This window comes from Hordeum vulgare, chromosome 5H (genome assembly GCF_904849725.1).
Source record: "Hordeum vulgare subsp. vulgare chromosome 5H, MorexV3_pseudomolecules_assembly, whole genome shotgun sequence".
Classification (NCBI taxonomy): Eukaryota; Viridiplantae; Streptophyta; class Magnoliopsida; order Poales; family Poaceae; genus Hordeum; species Hordeum vulgare.
In genome coordinates, this window is record NC_058522.1 from 550772771 (window position 1) to 550797971 (window position 25201).

At 39.5% G+C, this 25201-nt stretch overlaps 1 protein-coding gene across 1 annotated transcript in view; it reads left to right on the top strand.

The window, feature by feature from the left end:
- The window catches only part of LOC123398937 (probable metal-nicotianamine transporter YSL3), a 33569-nt gene that overhangs the window by 4280 nt on the left and 4088 nt on the right, over nt 1-25201 (top strand). The window contains exons 3-5 of the mRNA XM_045093380.1: nt 11013-11110; nt 11211-11345; nt 20855-21041. Coding sequence (XP_044949315.1) covers nt 11013-11110; nt 11211-11345; nt 20855-21041 — 420 coding nt within the window. The remainder of the gene's footprint in view (nt 1-11012; nt 11111-11210; nt 11346-20854; nt 21042-25201) is intronic.

The following is a 25201-nucleotide window of genomic DNA, read 5'->3' on the forward strand; positions in this document are numbered from 1 at the left end:
AATCCTAGAGACATTCTTGCCAACAATCAGGATATCATCAACATAGAGCAATAATATGATAAAAACATCACCTGAGAACCTCTGAATAAACACACAATGGTCTGAGCTACACTTCTTGTAGCATTGCTCCCCCATGACAGTTTCAAACTTTATGTACCATTGTCTCGGTGCTTGTTTTAGGCCACAGAGACTTTTCTTCAGCTTGCACACATAATCTTCTTTTCCTTTCACAAGAAAACCCTCAGGTTGCTCCATTTATATTTCTTCCTCCAACTCACCATGAAGGAATGCAATCTTCACATCCATTTGCTCAACCTCCAAGTTGAGGCTTGCTGCCATGCCAAGGATTACTCTAATGGATGTCATCTTCACAACTGGAGAAAAAATCTCATCATAGTCAATGCTTTTCTCTGGCCGAATCCTTTTACAACTAGTCTGGCCTTGTACCTTGGATGTGATGTGTGTTCTTCTTGCTTGATTTTGTAGACCCACTTGTTCTTCAAAATTTTCTTGCCTTTGGGCAACTTCACCAACTCATAAGTATGATTCTTATTCAAGGAATCCATCTCTTCTTGCAAAGCATTTTTCCACTCCTCCTTGTGCTCATCTTCCATTGCGTCTGCAAAGCATTTAGGTTCTGAATGTCAGATAATAACACCATGTATTGATCTGAGGGATACCTACTAGAAGGAATTCAACCCCTGTTGGATCTTCTGAGTGGAGCAGCTAGTGGACTTTCTGGTGCTGGTGCTTCCCGCTGATCCGGATCATCAACTTCAGCATCATACTCTTGCTGCCGTTGGGGAGCATCTTCTTCACCTGCACCACCATGTACATCATCTTGTACATCTTCTGCATCTGCTTCAACTTGCACCGGAGCTGGAGCTGCAGGAACTGGGTCATAATCAATCATGTCTTGCTGCTGCTGAGAAGGAACCTGCCCTTTTGTCTTCACATTATCCTCAATTGTTTGGTATTCTACAAACACAACATCACGGCTTCTCACAACTTTCCTTGCTATAGGGTCAAAGAGCTTGTAGCCAAACTCATCACCTCCATAGCCAAGAAAGATGCACTGTCGTGTCTTCGAATCAAGCTTTGACATTTCATCTTGAGGACTATGAACAAAGGCCTTGCACCCAAAAACTTTTAGGTGGTCGTATGAGATGTCATTGTCACACCAAACCCTGTTAGGAACATCTCCCTGCAAAGGATAACTTGGTGAGAGATTAATAAGTTAAATTGCGGTCATCAAAGCCTCACCCCAAAAGTGTTCACGTAGCTTTGCACTTGACAACAAACATCTAACTCTCTCCACATTTGTCATGTTCATCCTCTCAGCAAGACCACTCAGTCGTGGTGTCTTCGAGGGCGTAAATTGATGCCTAATACCTTGTTGCTTGCAATATGCATCAAATGTCCCAATATGCTCTCCTGCATTATCAGTGCGAATGCACTTGATCTTCTTCTCAGTTTCTCTCTCAACTGAGGCTTGGGGTTGCTTGAATACACCTAGTACTTGATATGTTGTCCTCAAAGTGAAGGCCCAAACTTTCATGGAAAAGTCAACAATAAAAGTCACAAAGTACTTTGCACCACCAAGAGATCTTACCGACATTTTACAAACATCGGAATGTATCAAGTCGAGCTTCTCAGGTTTCTTGTGAGGGGGTAGAGTCTTGAAGGAAACATTGTGTTGCTTCCCTCTAGACAATCTGAACATTTCTTAATGTGAACTCCTTTCACACCCTTCAACAAATTTTTCTTCACTAGCACTATCATCCCCTTCTCACTCATGTGCTCAAGTCTCTTGTGCCATAGAGCACAATGATCATCCTTCTCTAGTGCATTGACAGAAGCACTAAAGAGCTTAGTATGAATATGATACAAAACTGAGACCATTTTACCTCTTGCAACAATCATGTTGCCTTTGGTGAGCTTGTACTGTCCTTTTCCAAAACTGCTCAAGTAATCATCTCCATCAAGCAAACCAACTGAGATAATATTGATAAGAAGTGTCTCAACATGCCTCACAGACTTGAGGACTAACCTTGTACCATTTGCGGTCTCCAAATGCACATCTCCTTTTCCAATGATATATAGTTTGTGAAGAGCTCTCTACGAGATGTAGCATGAATGGTAGCACCGCTTTCCGGTATCCAAATCATCTCGTCACCATCCTCAAGGTTGACGATTTCATCAGAAACAATAATGATCTTCTCCTCAAGAGTGGAACAAAATCCGCCCTTATTTTCTTCATGCATAACAAGCATGATGTCCTATTCTACTGGAGTAACTCAATTGCCCTCCGTGTCACTATCACTGTCAGCTTGCTTCTGATCTTGCTTCTTCTTTTTCTTTTTGTCTTCCTTCCACTTGCCACATTGCCACTTAATGTGGCCCTTCTGATGGCAATGATGACACTCATAATCAGCATACTTGCCTCTTGATTTGCTCCTACCTCTTTCTGCCCCTTTACCCGCACCTCTGCTCTTGCTTCTCCCCCTGGACTGAGTGACCAACACCTCTAAATGTGAGGAAGAACTAGGTTCAACCACCTTTCTGGATTCTTCATTTAGTACCCTGGTTTTCACAAGATTCCAAGTGACAACTCCATTAGGTGTTGAATTGCAAACCGTGACCTTAAAGGTCTCCCAGGTGTCCGGTAATGAGCCTAGCAGCAGCAAGGATCTTACTTCATCTTCAAATGTTATTCCCATTGAAGAAAGCTGATTTATAATGCCTTGGAATGTATTCACATGATCTGTAATTAGAGTGTCCTCTTTGTACCTCAAACACATCAATTGTTTGATCAAGAACATCTTGTTTGTACCTTCTTTTCGGGCAAACAACTCTTCCAATTTCTGCCATGAGGTGTGTGCATGTGTCTCATCAATGATATGGTTCAAAAAATTGTCATCAACCCATTGTCGAATAAACCCACAAGCTTGACGATGAAGTACCTTCCACTGACCTTCCTCAATGCCCTCCGTCATCTCAATGGAGAACACTGGCTTCTAGTTTTCTTTCACATATAACAAGTCCTCCATCTTGCCCTTCCATGCTTGGTAATTTGTACCATTCAAAGATATCATCCTGGTGGTATTCACTTCCATCTTTCACCACAAAAATTCAGCAATTTGCACAAGCAAACCAAGGCTCTGATGCCACTTCGTTGGGGCAGGACAACAACAATGGTCTGCACAAATTCACCTACACGACAAATATGCACACTACACAACCCCCTTCTCTTGTGATGAACTTTGATGACAACTTCAACCAACAAGTAAGCAGTGGAATAACACAAACAACATGCACATATGACACATGATTTAACGTGGAAAAACCTCCCTCAAGTTGAGGAGTAAAAAACCACGGTTGTGGACCGACGGGTCCACACAACTTCATTATGAGAATGATGAGTACAAAGTCTTATCCAAAACCTCTAGAGAGAGTTACAACACACTCTCCACATTTCCAACCGGCAACAACAACGACAACCACAAGAGGCAAGAAATCAGCAAAGCAGAGTACACACAACTTCTGTCCCCTTCAGAATTTTGCAAACTGCTCTTAAATCGCTGAACCAAACAACACCAAACTTGGCAGACAAGTAGATACACGAGTTCCTGAGATCCCCTCAAAATTTCAGCTCAATCGGACACCGTGTGCCTACCCAAACTGTTCGTCTCCCAATACTACTCTGTTCTGAAACTGCAGTAGTCAGAGCTGACAAAACCACTCTCAAATCTGATGCTCCACTCACCCAATCCTCAAACCAGCTAACCAGATCAAAGTACTCAAATTAAGGAACGATCTCACCAAGTTTGGGGTCAATCTAAGCACGTTTGAACCTCCAATCACTAGCTTGAACACTGTCTAGTCAGATGTACCAAATCTGGACAGAACCTCCACTTCTTCTCCTTCCTCTCTCACACAGGTTGTGTTTTCTCTTGTGTGCTCTCTCTCACTCTCAGAATGGCAGCTACCACAGGCAGGGGTGGAGTGGCTAGGGTTTTCTTCTTGCTTCCCTTCCCTTGAAAGCACTCTCAACCGTTGGATGCAGCGAGAATCAACGGCTGACATGTGTTGGACTTATGGGCTGATGTTGGGCTGCCAACACACCTCCATGTGGAGGGACTTAGCCCAACACAAATTTGTGCTACTTTGGACATTTTCACAAAATCTCTATCTGATACATGTTTGAGGCTACCTATCATGTTGGAGCGGAACCGTGAGATTGTTTTCAAACCTTTAAGAGAAATTGTATTTTACATATAGGGGATGGATCAAATGTTAGGTTTTGGGAGAATCCATGGATTCCTGATGGCCCTTCTAAGCGTCTAATAACTAGAAGAGAATGTTGTTTTGACACATGTCAATTATCTCGTTAACCCACGGTCCGAGTGGTGGGATGAAAAGTTGATCCATGATATTGTTTGGCCAATCGATGCACAAAATATTCTCCATACCATAGTTGGACATTGAGGATTTTGTGGCATGGAAGTTTAGAAATCCGGAGATCTTTTGTATATGGTTGGCATATTATGCTGAGTGGGAGCATCACCACGGGAAGAAGTTGTGAAGGATCATGGACACAGAGAAATTTGTCATCGGCTTGGTCTAGTGGAAGCTTTGGGATATAAAAATACCAAAAATAATAAAATAAAAAAATAATGTGGAAAGCTATACGCAACACACTAACGTGTAGGTCAATTCTATCTAACCATCATGTCAAGGTGAGCGCTCGGGCTATGTTTGTCTCAGAGGGGCAGATGATATTAAACTTGCCTTGCTCACTCGAGTTCATGAGTAATCAGCTTGGAAAGATTTAGGACTCCAAGATGTTATCGTTGAAGCATGCACGATGGATCGACGTCTAGTTTGCATGGAGCACCTCATATGTCTGAATGCAATCGTTCCCCAATGATTGGTCATGCTGATCTTAACATCATGATCATGGTTGCTCCTTGGTACGTGTGGTGGTAAATGTGACAAGCTATCACCGGGGAACATGTTCAAACCCCAAGTCATCAGGCATGTCCATCATTATTTTGGTTTGAACTATGAGAGAGATTCAACTAGATCTTGTAGCGTCTGACATCATGGCTGGCAAAGGCCGCTAGAATATTATGTCAAACTTAATGTGGATGCGAGGACATGAAACATGGAGCTTGTAGAGCTATCCTTCTTGATTGTTGCGGATTTTATATTGCCGTAACAACCCAGTTAATTGGTCAAGTATATGATGTTGACACGACTGAAGCTTATGTTATTATTCATGGTCTTATCCTTGTGCAAAATATGGGTTGCAATAGGATCATTGCTAACTTTGAGTGTATGGTAGAAATCTCTACATCGCAGCAGGATGCACAAGTACATAACAGGCTTTTGAGGCCGTTTTCATCCATGGATCTGAGGTGGTTTTGCATTTTGCCACTAGGCTGCTAATACCCAAACTATCAGAGGTTGTTTTACAATAGTCTGCAATGCCTTATGGTCGCATGTGATTCCCTAAATAGAACTACTTTTAATGTTTTATATTCTAAGTGGTTCTATCACTGAACCATCCAGAATACTTTATCATTCAAAGTGGAACCACCCAGAATATTAATCATTCTAATTGGAACCACCCAGAATACTTAATCATTTGAAGTGGTTTCTACTTTAGAACCACTCCCATTTCTTATTCATACATGGTATTTTAATTACTTTTAGCCAGCCCTACAATTTAAATGCAAAGAGAATATTCTCACATACACATTGTACACAATCATACACATTCTCATTGATTGCATAAGTCCACTGCATTTCATAATACATTCACATACATCATGTGGTTCATACAAACCAAAGTTGTATCCAAAGATTTGTATACTCCACGTCATTTCGAGTACTCTGCCCACCGCACCTTTTCAGGTTGTCTTTTCATGTCGAGTAGTCTACACATCCCGCCTCTTCCTTTTGACTTTTGGCTCGATTCGTCTACCCATGTCAACTCTTCATGTTGAACTTTTGGACTCATTGCCATGAGATATCTTCTTCATGGGGATCATAGATTTTTCCTGTTCAGAATAATTTTCACTTAGTATACAAACATGAATGTACATATGTTGAGTAAATCTAGTTCTTTTTTTTGCAGTGCAACTAAAATCGATCAACATGTAGAAAATATGGCCAGCTCATTGGAAATCAAATATGATCAAACTCAAGTAACAGTTAAACATAAACTGAAATTGACACACACTAGCTGAATCTAAACTCTGATCACCAGTGCAACCAACGCTGATGAAGTTGTTTATACTAACCCCATTCTAGTAAGTTTGTAATGACAGTGGCGTCTTTTTGTGTACAGTGCAACTAAAACGTAAGACAACCTTGTGATATACACATTGATTCATATGATAAAATTTGCATCTACTTAAAAAGATCATACGTCACTTGGTAGTTTAATGTTGAGGACAAACATCACTCCAAGTTTGTTGAGGTCATGTTCACCATTTCTCGAGCAGAGATCTGGTACACACTAGACATTGTCATTTCATCTTTGGATGCAGTCCCAACTTCTCCAAGAAAAAAAGCATGGTGATTCTCCCAGCATCACCAAGAAGCGGGAGGTGGAGGCAAACCCTACAAACTATGTTGGTTTCATTGATGCTTGTTATGACAAAAGCTCTATCACAATACATAAAATATGTAACCCCATTTTTTGCCATGCGAGTAAAATGGGGTTGGTATGTGAAACACATTTTATCAAGTTTGATCAATGAGGGAAATTAATTAATTAATTTAGGGATTAGAGGGGGAAAGGTATGTGAAACTTTGATGAGGGAGATATAGAAGAATTTCTAGCTCCTCTATTGGTTCTGGTTGCGAAGCGGACATACAAAACTCTTACTTATCATAGTAACATAACATGAAAAAGGCAGGTCCAACTATCTGTCTATATGTTCTGTAAATTGTCCTGTGATTATTCTTTTGAAACAATTATCGTGAGAAGAAGATTTATAAGCATTGTATTTTCTCGACATACATTAATTTTCCTACTATATCTAAGTTACGTTACTCATTTGTCACATACACTAATGCAAAAAACATAAACAAATTTTGGTGTCCAAAAGGCCAAAACATCTCATACAACTTAATTAAATTAGATCACGGGCTTAATTAAGAAACTTAATCCTTGGTGTCATCGAAGGAGATGTCGACGACGTCCTTGCCCTTGCCGGAGCTCGAGGCCTCGACAACATAATCATCATCAAAGGAGTTCATTGCACCGACTTCTCGCCATGTGTGCAACTCCCTCGTGATTATATTTGTCATGCAAGCAAAAGTTGCCTCATCGTCAACTTGTGCGTAAAGGATGGAATCCAGGAGCATGCGTTGGGCCACCTTGTCCTCACTCTCCGCCTCCTCCAATGTCGCGTCCTATGGGTCCTCACCCATCCATGTACTCCAACTCCGGTGCCTTGGAATTCTAGGCAGAGGAGGAGTGCTACGTCGACAGAAACCTTATGTCGTCTCTTGAGCTTGTGTTGGTTTTCCCTTGAAGAGGAAAGGGTGATGTAGCATAGCAGCAGTAAGTATTTCTCTCAGTTTGAGAACCAAGGTATCAATCCAGTAGGAGAATCTCGTCAAGTCCAGAGTACCCGCACAAACAAAAGAGCTTGCACCCAATGCTATAACGGGGTTGTCAATCCCTTCAAGATTGATTGCAAAGTGAGATCTGAAGGCGGAAAGTGCAACGAAGAAAAAGTGTAAGGCTCAAAATATGGTGTGGAGTAGACCCGGGGGCCATAGTGTTTACTAGAGGCTTCTCTCAAAATAGCAAATATCACGATGGGTGAACAAATTACTGTCGAGCAATTGATAGAACCGCGCAAAGTCATGACAATATCTAAGGCAATGATCATACATATAGGCATCACGTCCGAGACAAGTAGACCGATACTTTCTGCATCTACTACTATTACTCCACACATCGACCGCTATCCAGCATGCATCTAGTGTATTGAGTTCATGACGAACAGAGTAACGCCTTAAGCAAGATGACATGATGTAGAGGGATAAACTCAAACCAATGATGAAAACCCCATCTTTTTACCCTTGATGGCAACAACACGATGCATGCCTCGCTACCCCTTCTGTCACTGGGTGAGGTCACCGCACGGTATGAACCCAAAACCAAGCACTTCTCCCATTGCAAGAATCATAGATCTAGTTCGCCAAACAAAACCCACAACTCGAAGAGAATTACAAGGATATGAAATCATGCATAAGAGAGATCAGAAGAAACTCGAATAAGATTCATAAATAATCTGATCATAAATCCACAATTCATCGGATCTCGACAAACACACCGCAAAAGAAGATTACATCGGATAGATCTCCATGAAGATCATGGAGAACTTTGTATTGAAGATCCAAGAGAGAGAAGAAGCCATCTAGCTACTAGCTATGGACCCGTAGGTCTATGGTGAACTACTCACGCATCATCGGGGAGGTCATGGTGTTGATGAAGAAGCCCTCCGTATTCGGATCCCCCCTCCGGCAGGGCACCAAAACGTGCCCCAAATGGGATCTTGCGGAGACAGAAGCTTGCGGCGGCGGAAAAGTACTTTCAATGATCTCCTGATTTTTTTCTGGGATTTTAGGGAATTTATAGGCGAAAGACCTAGGGCAGAGGAGGCCTGGGGAGCCCACAAGCCTGGGAGGCGCGGGCCCCCTGGTCGCCGCTAGGGGGCTTGTGGGGTCCCTCGTGGCCTCCTGCCCTACAAGAAACGTGGTAATCTGTGACGCACATTCTGTGACGATTCAGTGAAAAAACATCAGGGAATCATCTTAATTTCATAAACGGTGACGTTTTGTCATTGAATCATCATGGAATGAGCGTCACACATTATCACTTTTGTTGTAGTGTTCTCAGCCTTCCCGATCTTTTTCTGTTTCGGAAAAAATCTTTTTGGCAGTTTCGTTCCGTTTGGACTCCGTTTAAAACCCTCCTCCGAAAGGGTCAAAAACATGGAAAAAACAGGAACTGGCACTTGGCACTGAGTTAATAAGTTAGTCTCAAAAAAGATATAAAAGGCATACAAAACATCCAAAGTTTGACAAGATAATAGCATGAAACCATCAAAAATTATAGATACATTGGAGACGTATCAAGGAGCTACCTGACGGTTGGGAAATGACAACGAGTGGACGGGGTGCATCGTTGGAGGCCGAGCGGAGACTCCACCACGAAAGGCATGCGAGAAATGTTTGGAGGCAGTGCACCATACGTGCGGTGAGATATGGTGTGGATACAAGAAGGGAGGTGGCAGCATGGTGATGGGATTGGGGAATGTGGCAGCATGCATCGAGAGTGTAAGATGGCAGAGGAAGGTAGCGGAGTGGGCAAATGCGCCAAAATTGACAAGAGAGGAGAGCGGAGCAGGTTGTGCTATGGTTTTGTTTGGAGCAACAGCTAAAGTTCAGGGGATAAAAGGGTATTGGCGACAAGTATTTGAGGCGGTCATCCGAAAAACTAACCATGGACTTGAATTATTAGAGATAGTCAAGAATTCTGGACCACCCCTACTAATAATTACAGGTGGTTTTGCTTCTGTAACTACTACTATGCGTTCGCTAACATAAATAAACTGCCTCCCTTAGGCTATTAGTGGCATTTGAAATGTTTTTGGTGGAAACCACCTCCGTGAGACCAGTCCATGATCTTGTATCGGTTTTCTTACTAATGAGTAGTGATGATATCTCCTATGGATCAACAACGATTATCTTTGATAAGTGTAGGAGACTCGCTCATGAAATTTATCAGTTTTATTGCTAGTGAATAGTGATGACCTCTCCTATGGGCCAACAACGACTATCTTTGATGAGTGTAGGAAACTAGCTCATGATCTTGTGCCGGTTATCTTTGTTTTCTTCCATAGAGAAGCCAACTATGGGGCTCATGAATTAGCTAAAAGGGCCATGTTTGCTCAGATAGCCTGTTGGCTGGATGAGCATCACGTACTGCCTCTATGACTCTATTGACAAAAAAAGTGTTGGTGTTTGATGAATTAAGTGCAGTTGTTCCTATCCAAATATGAGTTTCAAAGAGAACATAAAATGAATTGCACAAACTAGCAAAGCTTTCCAAGAGACAACATACACCTTTTAATAGTATTATTTCTGTGGGAATTGAACCATAGCGTTTACAAGGAGATAGGCACATTTTATTTATAGGGAAATAACTCATTGTGATGTTCCTTTTGTCGTTATTCGCTTTGCTATACTGTGCATAATCAATAAAAAATCCTATGGTATCATCCATGAGTCTTATCTTATGCCTCTTTTATTGAATTCATGCTTCAACCAACTCATCCAAAAGTCCGAACTGATGGAGGGAGGCGGGCAATATATTTCAACATTCCCCCTCGCGTCTAGGCTATTTTAGTCCTTAGACGTGTGATTGATATAGGCCGCAGAATCTTTTGTTTTTAAGACTATGTTGGCAGGGTCTTGAACTCAAGACCTCTTGGCTAGGATACCATATTGAATTCATACTCCAGCCAACTCATCCAAAAGTCCGAACTGATGGAGGGAGGCGGGCAATATATTTCAACATCTTTCACTTCTACTTTCCTAGACATGTGGACTCATCCGAATTTCTTTGTTGCTCCAAGCCTCCAACCCTCTATTTTGGGGGAAATCATATTTATAATTATTTCTGAAAACAATCATGTTATGGTGACTTTAATGTTTTACTAACATTTCCATGTAATAACTACAGAGAACTTGTGCAAAGGGCACTTTGTCAATGTGTTAACAATACCTTGTAGATGTATATCTCTGAAAGATCACATGTGGTCTTGTGTTCTTGGACACTGGTAGAAAAGTATATGTTTCTTTAGTGTCATAGGAAATATGGAATGCAAAACATAGACCTACATAGGTAGTACAAATAATAAAAAACGATATTCTTCTAATGCATAATATGTCTTCACTGATATGTTTCCTTCTTGATATAGGTCATGATCGTTGACTACATGTTACTATTCCCAACAGGAACTGTTCAAGCTCACCTTATTAATAGTTTTCACACCCCTCAAGGAGCTCTTGTAGCAAAGTAAAACAAATTATATCTTCCTTTGATGCAAAAATTATAGCTACAGAACACATACACTCATTTTAATTATTCTTTAAACTAATATCCTTCATTTATTTAGGTTGCAGGTTGCAACTATATTCAAATTTTTTCTGGGTAGCTTTTCTTGGACTGTATTCTCATGGCTCTATACAGCAGGCAATGATTGTGGATTTTCTAACTTTCCATTGTTTGGACTAGAATTATACAAGCACAGGTAGGAATCCGATCCACTTATTTGCTCTTGTCATTATAATGATTATGTACTTCATGGACTATGTACTTCCGCTCCCCATATACGACATAGATGAGTCCAATACACATCTTTTTTAATTCGATATACTTTATTAGTAATTACTACATACATCAAAGTGAGTTCTAAATATGAAAATTCCATTTGAGACCATGCATTTCATTTTTTTGCACATATACTACTTTTTGTACAGAAAGATAAGATATCACATAAACTCAACATTGTTGTGATATGTTTTCATACCACTTGTAATGAGGTACATTAGAATACTAAATAAGATATACTGAGAATGATAAAGAGGTATAATAGATACATATAAGAGGTATACCGAATGTGTGAGTCCATACTTGTAGAAGTACATAAAATTAGTTTATGCTCCGCCCCTAGTAAAAAGTGCAAAATATAGTAACAGTGTACATACTATAGTAATTTTACAATGATGTAGTAAAATAACAACTTTGATACAAACATTTTATTTAAGAATGACTACTTTTTGTACACAACTCTACTACATTTTGTATATAGTTTTACTACTACTCTATGCTCATGCTTAGAATAACCCAAATAATAAGTGCCACACGTGTAGCACGAAACACTCCGGCCCTAACATTTTTTAAATCTAAAGTTTCCATCTGAAAAAAAAACTAAACTTGCCATCTGAAAAGGAAGTTGTCATCCTTAACAACTAAAATTCCATTCTTGCATAACTACACATGTGGCACTTACCAGGGTTTTAGAATAATGTAGTGGTATCCAATGGGAGCAAATGTTCCTTACAATTGCCTATTTTTTATATTCAAGGTTGGTATCTTATCTTGAGAATAAGTATAATAATGATCCAAAGGTGGGTCTCAATGCTCACCTAGGAAATTGACCTTCATACAATTTTGAAAGTTATCTCACAACTTAAGTGATTACCTTTAGTGTCCCTTGGAAGTTACCTCACCGCGTGGCAAACATGGCACTACATTGTAAGATGGACTTCATACTTCCCTCAATAAGGGTGATTTTTTTGGGGAGGAGCCTAAGCTAGCATGCTGCCAAACCATGGTCTCACATCTTCTTATAATTGTACCCTTAGTAAGTAACACAATTACAAGAGTAATTAAGGTCGAAAAATACCCAATTATAGCCATAATTTCCTCTAGGGCCCCCTTTTATCTCCTATGCTATGGTTCATGTACTTAGAGAACATTTTTTTGTCACTTCGGCCTCCCATCCTACACTCGTCATAACACATTGCAGCAACTAAAGTCTCCCCCCTATGCACATGTGAACTCATAACAAGACAAATAAGATTGCATAGCAACAAAAATATAAAAGCTTAATCCATGATTATATCGTTTCACCAATGGCATAGAATAATTCACTACTCAATCATCAATTATGATGCGATAAACCATGGAGAAATAATTCATACAACAAGATATCAATATTTTCCAAAGGATTGCATAGGTTTAGGGATTAAGAACCTCGATGGTGGTGGAGACGATGGTGAGGCCGTTGGAAACAATGTCGGTGATGGCGGCGATGTTGGTTCCTCCGACAGAGCTCTAGCGCCACCGAAAGGGGTGCAGAGAGCCCCCTCCTTCTGCTCCTTCCTTGCCCCCCTATGAATGTTTTTTTTTCTCTGGTCTTTGGTGAACATGGTTGTGGAGAATGAGAGCCTCCCCTCAGATGGCCATGAATGTTTGTGGTTCGCTAAAATCTGAGTCACGTCACCATTTAATTTGGCATGTGATATGCAGGAAGGCTAAAATCACGAAAAAGCAGGTCGGTTCAAAAACACCGGCGCCAAGTTAGGTTTCGATGTGCCTTGGTTGGAGTTACATAAATGTTTCTTTAGTATGTTTCTTTCTGCTCAGAAACTATCTCTGCAACACTAAAAACAGGAACTCGGCTTGGCACCGAATTAATATGTTAGCCCAATAAAATTTAAATAAAATTATGCTAAAATCATGTGTAAATTAGAATATAATGGATTTAAACATACAAAAATATAGATATGTTGGCTATGTATCACACCACAACTCACCGAGTTTACCTGGCTCTTCAGCTACCTCCCAACCAAAATTGTAATACTTGATATTCTTCATATATAAGAAAATAGCAAGAAAGGAAGAAGGGGTTTACCCACCCTAGGTGTCGAACCTGGGTAAATTGTGTCTTCCATTACTTATGTTCAAGATCTACTAGTGTGCCGGCATCACGCCGTGAACTACAAATTTCACGTACTCGCTCTAGTACCATTGTGAGGACCCGACGAAAATGCTTAGATTCTAATACTTGAGGAAATGCCTCCAAGGCACTCCATCCCATGTACTAAATAAACATAGTATACCAATGGCAAAATCCACCAAGGTTGTCAAATAACATCTTTGACCACCACACGACGGCCAATCCGGTTGCTTCGGGCACGAGAGAGCCTGGACCATCCCTCACGTGATCCATTTCTAGATTACCAACTTCATTTTCTCTAATTTGACTACGCATGGTGCCTTTATTATGACCAACTTAAACACCTTTGTCTCAAACACTTTACCCTCTACCAATTACAAGTTCAATTGTAACTCGAACTGTCACAGATATTTGACACAGTTCCAAGAAACTTCACCTTGGCGAACACCTACTTCACCATCTAGAAGTCGTCATGCATGAACCATCATATACCTTGGACTAGATTATTATTACGAGTTTGATTACTACTTCCTAGACTTCACATGACTCCAAATTCAACTATAATTTATGTATTTTGGTCATAAACTTGCTCCTGGAAAATTGAATTGTATCCATCCTTGTTTGTGTTTCCAACTTCACGGAGTATCCGTTCAACACAATCACATGTGAGATATTTACCCAAAACTACCATGTTGTGGGCTAGGGTAATAGGTTAGTACCAATTCTTGGTCAGGTCACAAGGAACCACCAATTTTTTTTGCTTAATGACTAACACATTGCAGTGCTTTTCTCATAAGCTTGCGGACACAGCGAAACTGACTATTTGGGCCTACCTGTCGGGCTGATGTCGCAAAGACCAAGCACATAAAAACTTTGACCAACAGAGGTCGAAAATGAGATGCGGACCTCGCCTGTTAGTGATTACATGATCATCTTCATCCCATATCTCTTTCTGTTGGAAATTACATCGAGCATCTTATGGGTTGCTAGACTCTCGCAACCACAGGCATTGGCGAGCACTATGGTCGTGGTGATGCCCGAGCCATTTGTGCCCGTGCGAGACGAGAGATCCATGGCCATCATGGCCATGGCAGTCGAGCCCCTCCTCGAGCTAGCCATTGGCTATGGTTGACCTCGGCCACACGGACGCACCCACACACGCCTATGTTCATTCCCTTGCATGGCCTTGCATGCGAGCCTTGATGTCACCGAGCGCCACCTCTAGAAGCCACACTAGTCACACCAGCGAGCTCCCATATCTACTTCTAGCCAAGTGGCTAGCGCCTCTCACCGTAGCAGCACGAAACCACATTTGCCAAAGCCGGGGGAGTTAGTGGGATGAGCAGAGTGAGAACCTCATGCTCCCTCCTACAACTCGCCGACAAAGGACCTGTCATACGACAACACCGCCATGGGGCAAGTAGAGACACAGAGAGAGGGGGGATTTGGGAGAGAGGGGGGGGGAAGGAGAAGAGTGGAATTATATGAGATTTTGACGGGTGTGGCCTTTCGCCACCTCAACAAATTATCCATGTAGGCATGCCATGTAATCCTGACATGTGGGGTCAATATGTTAGTTTCTTTGTTTTCACGGCCTTAACAGAGAAATTTCCTATTGTGTTAGTCGTAGGGGCAAAAATGGTTCCTCGTCCCTTGACCGAAAAGTGGTACTAACATGTTACCCTAGCCCTAAATGTGTTGGATTTGGGTAAATAACTCATCCCATGTCAACCATAAAGTCATCATATATGAAAATACTATTGCAGCGTCATCCTGGTGGTCTCTTTCCTAAGTTGTGTGAAAGTGAACAACTCACATACGAGTAACACATATAATGATTTCGTGAATCCAACATCTTCACTCTTGTTGAATTACTATATGAAGCTTCAAAAACTTCATCATTTCCTTTTAGTGAGCCCAAGTTAAATTCACAGTTCCATCACCTTTTTTTCTTGATAGCCGTGTTATACACACACATGCCTCAAAACTTCCTAATGGACGAACGCCTCACCCTTATAACCTTGCCAGGGCTCTAGTATCTTGGTGAGTCTCCTGGGTAGCTAGTTGAAAGGATCGATATGGGCCTAGAGGGGGTGAATAGGTACAATTACAAATTTAATTGTCCCTTAAAATTTTAGAAAATAATGCAGAATATGAAAGTGTGTCTAACAATTGCAAACGTGAATCTAGTGCTAAGCAGTATATTCAACAATAACAAGTAGTAAGATGAACAAGCACAATATACTGTAAATAAGGACTAAGAGACAAATAACCACAAGTAAAGAGTTAGGGTTAGGACAAGCGCAACTCTGGGAGACATGAATGTATGTTGATGTTCACTTCCTTGTAGGGAAGCTATTCATCGTTGGAGGGATGGGTATTATCATGAAGGCACACCAATTACATGAAGGGTCATCCTATTCTCCTCTTTAGACAACACCATGAAGGCATTAATCAAGCACTAGTGGTAGACCTTGGGGTGTTCTTCAAACTCTTACAAACTTTATAGGGGTAATCACAATGAACGATTCCTCTCCGAAGAACTCATACCATCTGGGGGTCTCCAACCTCCAAGAGTAACAAGATCTAGGAGGAAAACTGGAAAAGGTCAAGACTTGCTCAAATCAGGATTTGCTTTGGTCACAAAAAGGAGAGGGGGTAGATCTTTATTTTTATTGGAACAACTCTCAAGAACTCTGACATATCGCCCCAGGATCTAAGATTTAGCGTGGCAGAGTATGAGAGGGAGCACTTGTGTTCTTGGGGAAAATATGAGTGTAGTGGTCAACCCTCTCCGAGAGTGGAAGATGGGTATTTATAGTTCCCACAAAAAGTGATGTTTGCTGCAGTAAGTAACCTACCCGGATGATCGTGATGTCTACGTGGATGATCCTAGCAAATTTCGTATGATTCGACAAGGGATTTAGATGATCCATTCAGGTTAACACAACACAACTACGCCAATGAGTTTGGATGGCCGGGAGGGCACTCGGGATAGAAATAATATAGGCATTTCTGCCTGGAAAGGGATCCGGATGATCTGGGCGAAGCCGGATTGAAACCCTATCTATTAGGTCATTCGGGTAAGCCATCCAAGCAAACTTGGCCAAAATGTCTCTCTATGTAGTCATCCAGGAACACCATCCGGACAGCAGCCAAATGATCTAGATATGGAATCGGATGATCCGGGCAATGCCCAGACGATCTGTCTGCTTGTCCAGGTGATCCGACTTCAGCTCAGCCCTTCTGTTGTCTCTCGGTCCTCTAGCCGGACGATCCGTGATGGAGTCCAGATGATTCGTGACTATGTTGAGACGATCCGGCAAAGAGACCATGGAGATGAATATTTGGACTTGGGTTTTGGCTAAGTGGTTTTTGTGAGTGTAAAGAAGTGGGAAACTTGTTAAGAACTTATATGTGGATGTGTATGTGTAGGATGATAGTGACATGAAGATAAGTTGAGCAAATCTTGAACGAACCCCTTCGACCCCCTCTTAATAGTGGAGGATCCATATAACTTAAGAAATGAAAAAGCATACACTTCATTTCTCGTTATCGTCATGCTTGAGTCGTATCTCGTTTGATGTGTCCATGATCTCTACACAATTTTTCCAACCTAATCCTATGTATACACTTAGCAAACATAATTAGCCCCCTATATGTATTTTTTCATTAATATCAAAATAAGATTAAGGGCATGATTGCACTTTCACTTGGCTACACCTTCTCAACGCCCACCATGGATAACCACCTATCATAACCAACTGATGATGCGTTCTAGGATTATGACCAATGATATTAAGCCTGGGTTAACTTCCTCATGCCACGAAAATAGGCCCTGACTTTGCAAGCTCTTACGTCAGTGCCCTCCATCAACTGAGTCGAATATTATGCCATACTCTATCTACTCCTTCAACACATATCATGGTGGTTGATCACGCTTTGAGTTCATTGACTTCAAGATCCTATGTGTGCACTATCTTGAATCTTATATCATTATTAACACATCGAATCTGACAAACCTGTAGGTTGGTGTCATGTGTAGCAATGGCACAAAGAAAACACCATTATCATCATCATTACACCATCATCATGATCACTACAACATTATATCATTGTAGCCTATCTCAAAATCTTATTTTGTTTTGTTTTGGCCAACCTCATGTTGATCTGCCACACTATCTAAGCCCAAACTTTCTAAGCGCTATGCACACATCACCATCCTCTTCGCCTTAGTCCCTCTCCACAAACTATCTAAGCCCAAACTCTATAAGCTCTTGCCTCAACGCGCATATTTGGGGCCTAATTGTAAGAGCCCACACATGGTGCATTGTTGCTGCCTCAAACACTTAGCCTATGTTAGTGCATGGCCTCATATTAGGTATGAGTTGCTTGTGCACCTAATCCCTATTAATTACAACTACAACCTGGTACACATATTCGATAGAATCCCAACAAGTAGCTAATCAACCCAAAAGTTTAAACAAGTGGAGAAGGGAACACCATGCATTTATACTTTGACACATGTCGATGATCAATTTAAACTCATGTGACCTCCCCGTCTTATCTAATGACTTGATAGATGAAGCCGTACCCAAGGAGGGACTCCACGAATATGCATGTGCCTCAGGTTTAATGATGAACTAATAAAAAAACTCAAGTGCCATGATTGTGAGGTTAAACTCTGTTTAACCATCGATCCCTCCAAAACATGATTTTTAGAATGGTAGTATGCACATGTGACGCTGCCTTGAAGATGGAAAACATGATGTAAATAAATGGACATTTAAGCCCAGGAAGAGGAAGGATAAATTGTGTCTTGTTTTAGGCATAACCACCCAATTTTGAGCAGCAGTCTTGTAGAATTTACATCACCTCCTTTGTTCTTGGCTACATGAGATTGCCTAATTGGTTAGACAACTTATGTTCTCATCCATAAGAAAGCACACAAAATAAATCCCACACCGGTGGATTTAGATTCATTAGCTGGTGGATGGAGTGGTAAATAAAACACAATAGAGTGAGCTATAACTCAAATGGTTGAGCAGCTCTATCTTCCATCACGACATACAAGCCCTCAATTTGTATAACAACTAATTGAAGTCCTCCTTCATATGTATCATGATATAAAGGGGAACGCCTAGATGCTAGACTAGGAGGGGTTTCTCACTACAAAAGATATGTTGGTGAGGGATTTGTCATTATCATCAAAGTGTGAGGGTGAGAAGGTGGTATTGAAAATATAATAATAAAAGAACCACATGTCACGATAAAATTCAGAAAGTTGGATTTGAACGTAACTTTGTTAGCGGAAATGGTTGTCCTTGAGAACCTATCCAAACTAGAGATAGAGAAAGAGCATCTCGTGGTGTTCTCCAGTATGGTACTTCCAAGTTAAAATATAGAAGAATCTTCCATGCATACACTATCAATTGCATGAAAGTTGTTTCTACAATAGTAAGGAAGAGATGTTTAATTTTATCCCTATTGTTTTCCTCATATCCACTCATGCCCCTATTGATCAACTTACCCGGGTCTACATTTTCAACCCTAACCCTATTATTGGCTCTGCTGCTTTTATTTTAGTTCGACCGAAATCACCTAAAAGGGGTTGGACAACTTGGTGCCCCCTCAAGTTTCTTACCTTTATCATATTCAATGCCAAAATAAACAAAAAATTGTCCCCAAGACTTACCCTATGCAACATGATGTATGGAATGTCCACCGAAATGGTAAAAATAAAAGGAGGATAGTGTGTAGTTTAATGAGTAGGAGGATTTTTGTACCCCCCATCCCAATGAGGGTCAAACCCTAAGTTCGATGCTCTACTTGTATCACTACGATGGATATTATTTCAATGTGAGTACATGTTGCGCCTATGTTTGACAGTGAGGCATTTTTTGTGATTTTCAGCAGATGTTGTGTGAGTGCCTACATTTTGGTGGTGGTGATGGCGTTTGTGCGTGTGTGCATGCATGTGCCTATGTTTTACTCGATAATTCTAAAAACATAAAAAGGTATTACAAAAACACACCTTTGCTAGATGCCATATGGTGGAACGAGGGCTTGGAATGCCTTGAGGAGGATGTGCATTGAGGTAGATGACTAGGTAGAAGCGACCCATTTGGACCATCAAGGGCCAAAATCCCTATATCTAAGAACCTCAAAGAAAATGATATTTACCAAATGAAAAGCCCTAACAATGTCAAGTTTTACTAGGAGTCATTTTTGCTCATGTTGATGAATTAAAGATGAAGATTGTGTCACCAATATAAAGTTTCCATGGATAACTCACTATTATATAACAACATTAGTAACATTACTACACAGGTGGAATTTTTGCACCGCGTGTTGTATTTCCGGTTCGACGATATTTTATTTCCGTAAAGTGAATAAGCTTTGTAAACATTTCTCTCCTTTGTCCAAAATAAGATCATTTAGACCATTATAATCTTATCTACCAAGATAAACATTACATATATATTATTATTATCATTAACCTGATCTATAAGGTTATAGATAATCTGACCCTAAGAATATAAGTAACACATATTTTCTTATTTTCTCTTTATTTCATTTAGCATGAATTCCCTATCCTCCAAAACGAACATAAACACCTTGAAACTCGCAAACTGTGTATAAGCACCAAAAATCACCAACAAAATGGATTTGCTACCAAGATTACTTAAGCATTTATTTGACTCGGTACTTTAACCAGTGTTATTTACATAGCGTAGAATCTCATGTACCTGCAGTAGATTGTTTTCTCTTTGATTTTGCCTTTCTCTTATAGTGGTAATCCTCAATTCTTCTAGAACAAAATGGTACATGCATGTGTAAAAAATATATAATTATAATGGTCTAGAGTAATCAACCTATCAGATCATGAATATTGTGTCGCCGATGTATATGTCTTCTTCCTTTGATTGATCAATGCGTACAAGAGGCTAAGTTCATGTGCATCATGGTATTGCTTTGAGAGACACACTTTTCTGTTTAAGCAATAATTTGGTGTATTAAGATTTCATTAGTGCCTTGACACATATTCACATGACCACGTGTGCAATAAGTTTACCATATCATGAAATGGCATTTAGGTCACATTGATGCATGCACATGCGCATCTCCATGCACTATAATGACTTCCCTTTGGATTACATACACATGTTGGTTCTTAATTAAATGTGTATTTTTTGATAAATAATTTGTAAAATGATGTGTATGAATCATTGATTGAACTAATATTTTCATATGAACCATTAGTTCAGAACTGAGATATGATGTTGCGTGTGCAGATTCAAATTTGATTTTTCCCCAACATTTGTTGGTGTTGGAATGATTTGTCCACATGTAGTAAATTTTGCGTTACTCTTCGGAGGAATCATATCTTGGGGATTGCTATACCCTTTTCTTGAATCAAAACATGGGCAATGGTATCACACTGGTAGTCCTTCAAGTCTTACGGGAATGAACGGATACAAGGTATGTATGAAAAATTAAGTACATATTTCTTAACTCGAATTCATATATTTTTGTTTCTTCATTTAATAACATCTTGAACATGGTATTTCTTAACGTTCTAAACACTAACACATTGCTTGGTTTTGAGCTACTATATTAAAATGTCATTATACGTTTATTCGAAATTGTTGGCTAATATGCGTGAGTCATCGTTGAACCTGTAATGAACCACTGAATGCAATTACACACATGAGATCAATACCATAAAGTAGATAGAACAATAAAGGCAATATATATACAATCCTTGCAGTATCGTTTTCATGCCATTCAATAATTGGAGATATGCGTGCATGCATGCAAAAGCTTGAATTTTTCCTACTCCCTCCATTCAAGTGAATAAGGCATGCATGCTTCCCAAAATTTAGCTTTGACCATCAGTTTGACCAACCAAATATGGATTATATGTGATAATAATTAGAGCATTTAATATGTATTAAAAATAAGTTGTCAATGGTATAATTTATAAGTCACAAAATTATTATTATTAATCGCATTTACGGTCAAAGGTTGGTTTTGGGAAGTGCGTGCACCATATTCATTGGAATGGAGGGATTATGTTATAGGGGAACCATAGAGATGTAGGACCACATGTGTTTTCTAGGAGAAACTATACCATGATGGTATGCGGCACTACGACCTCCTATTTATCCAATAAATGATCAAATATCACATAAACTTAAAATATATAAGTTAAATTTGCATGAACTAGCCCATATATTGGACAACGATAAAAACAATATGATAGTAAATAATTCTTGTCACGAGGATTAGAATTTGCCAGGGGATAGGGGATTGCTCAGATTACTAAATCAAAGATTTCTATGGAAGATGCTAATTCAAGCGGCTTATTGCAATACACTAACAGGGTGACAAAAAACTTGAATAAGTAAAAGGGGTTCCAAACATATAAATGATAGTCCAGAATGACAAGATAAGTATCTTTGATGGAATAAAACTCTAGATAAGTTGTTGTGCAATTTCACTCGACGACAAAACAAGAAGAAATCATGATAGTTGTTGTATAATCAAGAAGGATCATCGATCAAGAACAAGTGAAATAAATCTTACATAGGGTTGAGACTGAGGCTCTTGAGGTTGCCATCTAAACTTGGGATGCTCTCACTATGATGACTCACTCACATACCAAGCACATATATCATCCCTAGCCTACATAAGTTACCAGGAATAGAGCTGGAGATTTTTTTTATTCTGAAATAGCAAGCACTTACAATCTTTCAGTTATTGAATTTATAGATATCACAATTTTTCCAATACTTGCATAAAAAGGGGATACATGAGCTGACTGCAGATTGTAACCTAGTTGTGCATACAAGAAGCAAGGTGGTTTGATTCTAGTTTAACGAAGGATGAAACCATCACCTCGAGAGATCCCGACCGTATCTATCATACTGCCATGACCGATTTAATCATTTATCACCTCTTGATTTCCATGCTGCTAGACCTCGTCGTCACTCCCACGCGCACGTGGGGTATGTCGACGCAACAGGGATGAAAGCACGTTGTGATGGGAACACATACATCTATGTACTTTTTGGGCGTATATATTTTATGCTTTATTGGGTGAAGCCAGTCCACTAATCCAATAAACAACACGATTTGATAAACCATAGAAGGCCTAGATAGTTCCACGAAGAAGCTACCCACGAGACATGTGAAGACATCCACATGGCATGTGATCGAGGCAATCATCCGACTAGCAATGTAAAAGCATTATGGGAGGCTCATAGGTCTCCTAGTTTTACTGTTTGTAAATGACCAACTGTTTTAATTTACTCAGGAAACACCGGGTCTTGAATACTTTCTAATGCCACATATTATAAAAATAAATTCGTATGTTGGTTCATTCAAATTCATGACCTACTGAAGAACATAAACTACTTTCTAATTACTATTACAATCGTTTCCTGATTAAATAACACATCTTAAGGAAACCTATTCGTACAAAATTTAGAGAGGGGGAGGAGGTACAACATACCTCACTACAGAGTAGTGTGCATAAACATTCTATGTGTATACACTCAAAAAGTTACACCTATTATTCACATGCCCAATAGAACTCACATGCACTTTCTAGTGAGGAGTGGGCCCTCTATGGATGTCCACACTAAAGGATATTGGACATGATGAATTAATGTCCTAAATCATACAAATTAAGGATTTCTACCTACCATGTGATTTTTCAAGGTTCATCAGCTGACATGTGTATGTGTGTGTGTGTGTGGTCGTGCGTGCATGCGTGTTTAATAGATCTCCATGGCAGAGTTCGTCACAAAAACATATTTATTTTCTTATATGGCATCGTTGTGTTCCAAAACATTACTATCAAGCAGCTAGATAAGTTCATCTACCACCTTTCAGTGGGAAAGGTTCCATGACAAATCACACATTAAGATAACTGAGAATTCCTAAAGTCACTATAGTACAATGATTGTGTCGGTCCAAACCAAACTGCCATGTCACACCATTATGGTGAGCCCTCAACACATCAAGTTTCTCTCCATGTGTCCATATTAATTGGTACACGATCATATGCTAATGGCAGTGGTTTTTTGATAATGAGTTGTGTTTTGGTAAAATTCTAGATGACTTTGCCTCTAGTAGGTGTTTTAGTGTACAAATATGCCAAAAGATACATGTTCCTTATGAAAATTAATTATCTTAACACTTAGGATGACATAAATAATTCCATAATAACTCAAACTCCGCCATTGAGTATAGACCACATACATAAATTCTCTAGTTCCATTGGTGGTTATTTCACCAACACGTACCAGCTAACATGGTGAAAATTATAGTGCATTTATTTCTCGACATTAATCCTTACTTCCATCTTCTCTTAGTTGAGTATACCAAATGTGATCGACTACTTTAAGTCATACATTTAACATTGCACCTCACTTACCACATTTAGTCCCTTGAGAATTCATACATAAGTGTTACTCAAGTGGGTGATAACAATACAAAGTAAAATCACACCAAATTTAATATTCAAATTTAGGTACACTTACTACTAAAGGTATAAGGTAAAATAATGTTGCCATTTATATTTTGAAAAATTTGTCTCTCGTAAAAATATATGATCTGAACTTCATATGAACATTCTAGTAACCTTTGTATTTGTTTGAAAAAATTATTGTCCCCATTATTCATAAATATGTTTGTCAACTTGGACAAAAAGAAATAATGTCATGAGATTCCTTGATGATTTTCCTACACTAAAATTATTTCATCATTAGTTATGTCACTTAATATGAATAACTAATATTGTCATGTTTCCTAGAAAATATGCTCTTTGATTATGTATCCGTATCGGGAATATCTTTGAGGTGATAAACATGACTATCATATAATTCTCTAAACTATATTCCTCCATTACCATAATTAGATTATTTTCCTATATCACTTGAGTCTAAAGTCTCTAAATATATATTGTACTCCATGAGGATCTTGTTGTCACATTCACAGTTGGATCATGCACAATTAAAGACTGGCTGTGGTGAGTTAGGATTGAGAGACAAAATAAAATGGTATATTGTTGACAAGATCAACATCTTCCTTTATTGCTCGAAGAATATTTTTTATCAAATTACATGAGAATAAAGTAGATTGATGGCATGATTCGTCATTGTTTGTCAAGAGACTCTCTAGTCCATCCTCTCGAACTACCATAATTTAGAAATCAGGTGAGAAAATAAATAACACATACATTACATACAAAGCTATAGCAATAATAAAGGAATATAAGGATGCACATATATGTACATCTCATCAATTCCACAACAAGTTGTAGCATAACTATTCTACAATCACTTTTGAACTACAACAGAGAGATCGTGAAACTGCGGTAATGGAAACTTGTAAACTTTGCATGATTTTTATACTATTTTCAAGACAATGTTTCAATCATTTGTCACGAGGATACATGTGATACACCATTGGAAATATATAGATTACGCAAAACTTTTCATGTAGAACACTTTACAAGATTCGTTACAGTTTAAGACCGGTTCGAATATGGTGCAATACTTGTCTGGTGACACATAGAGTATTTTCATGGAATTTTCTAGTCTACTTCTCGGAATGGTCACTATTGAAAAAAT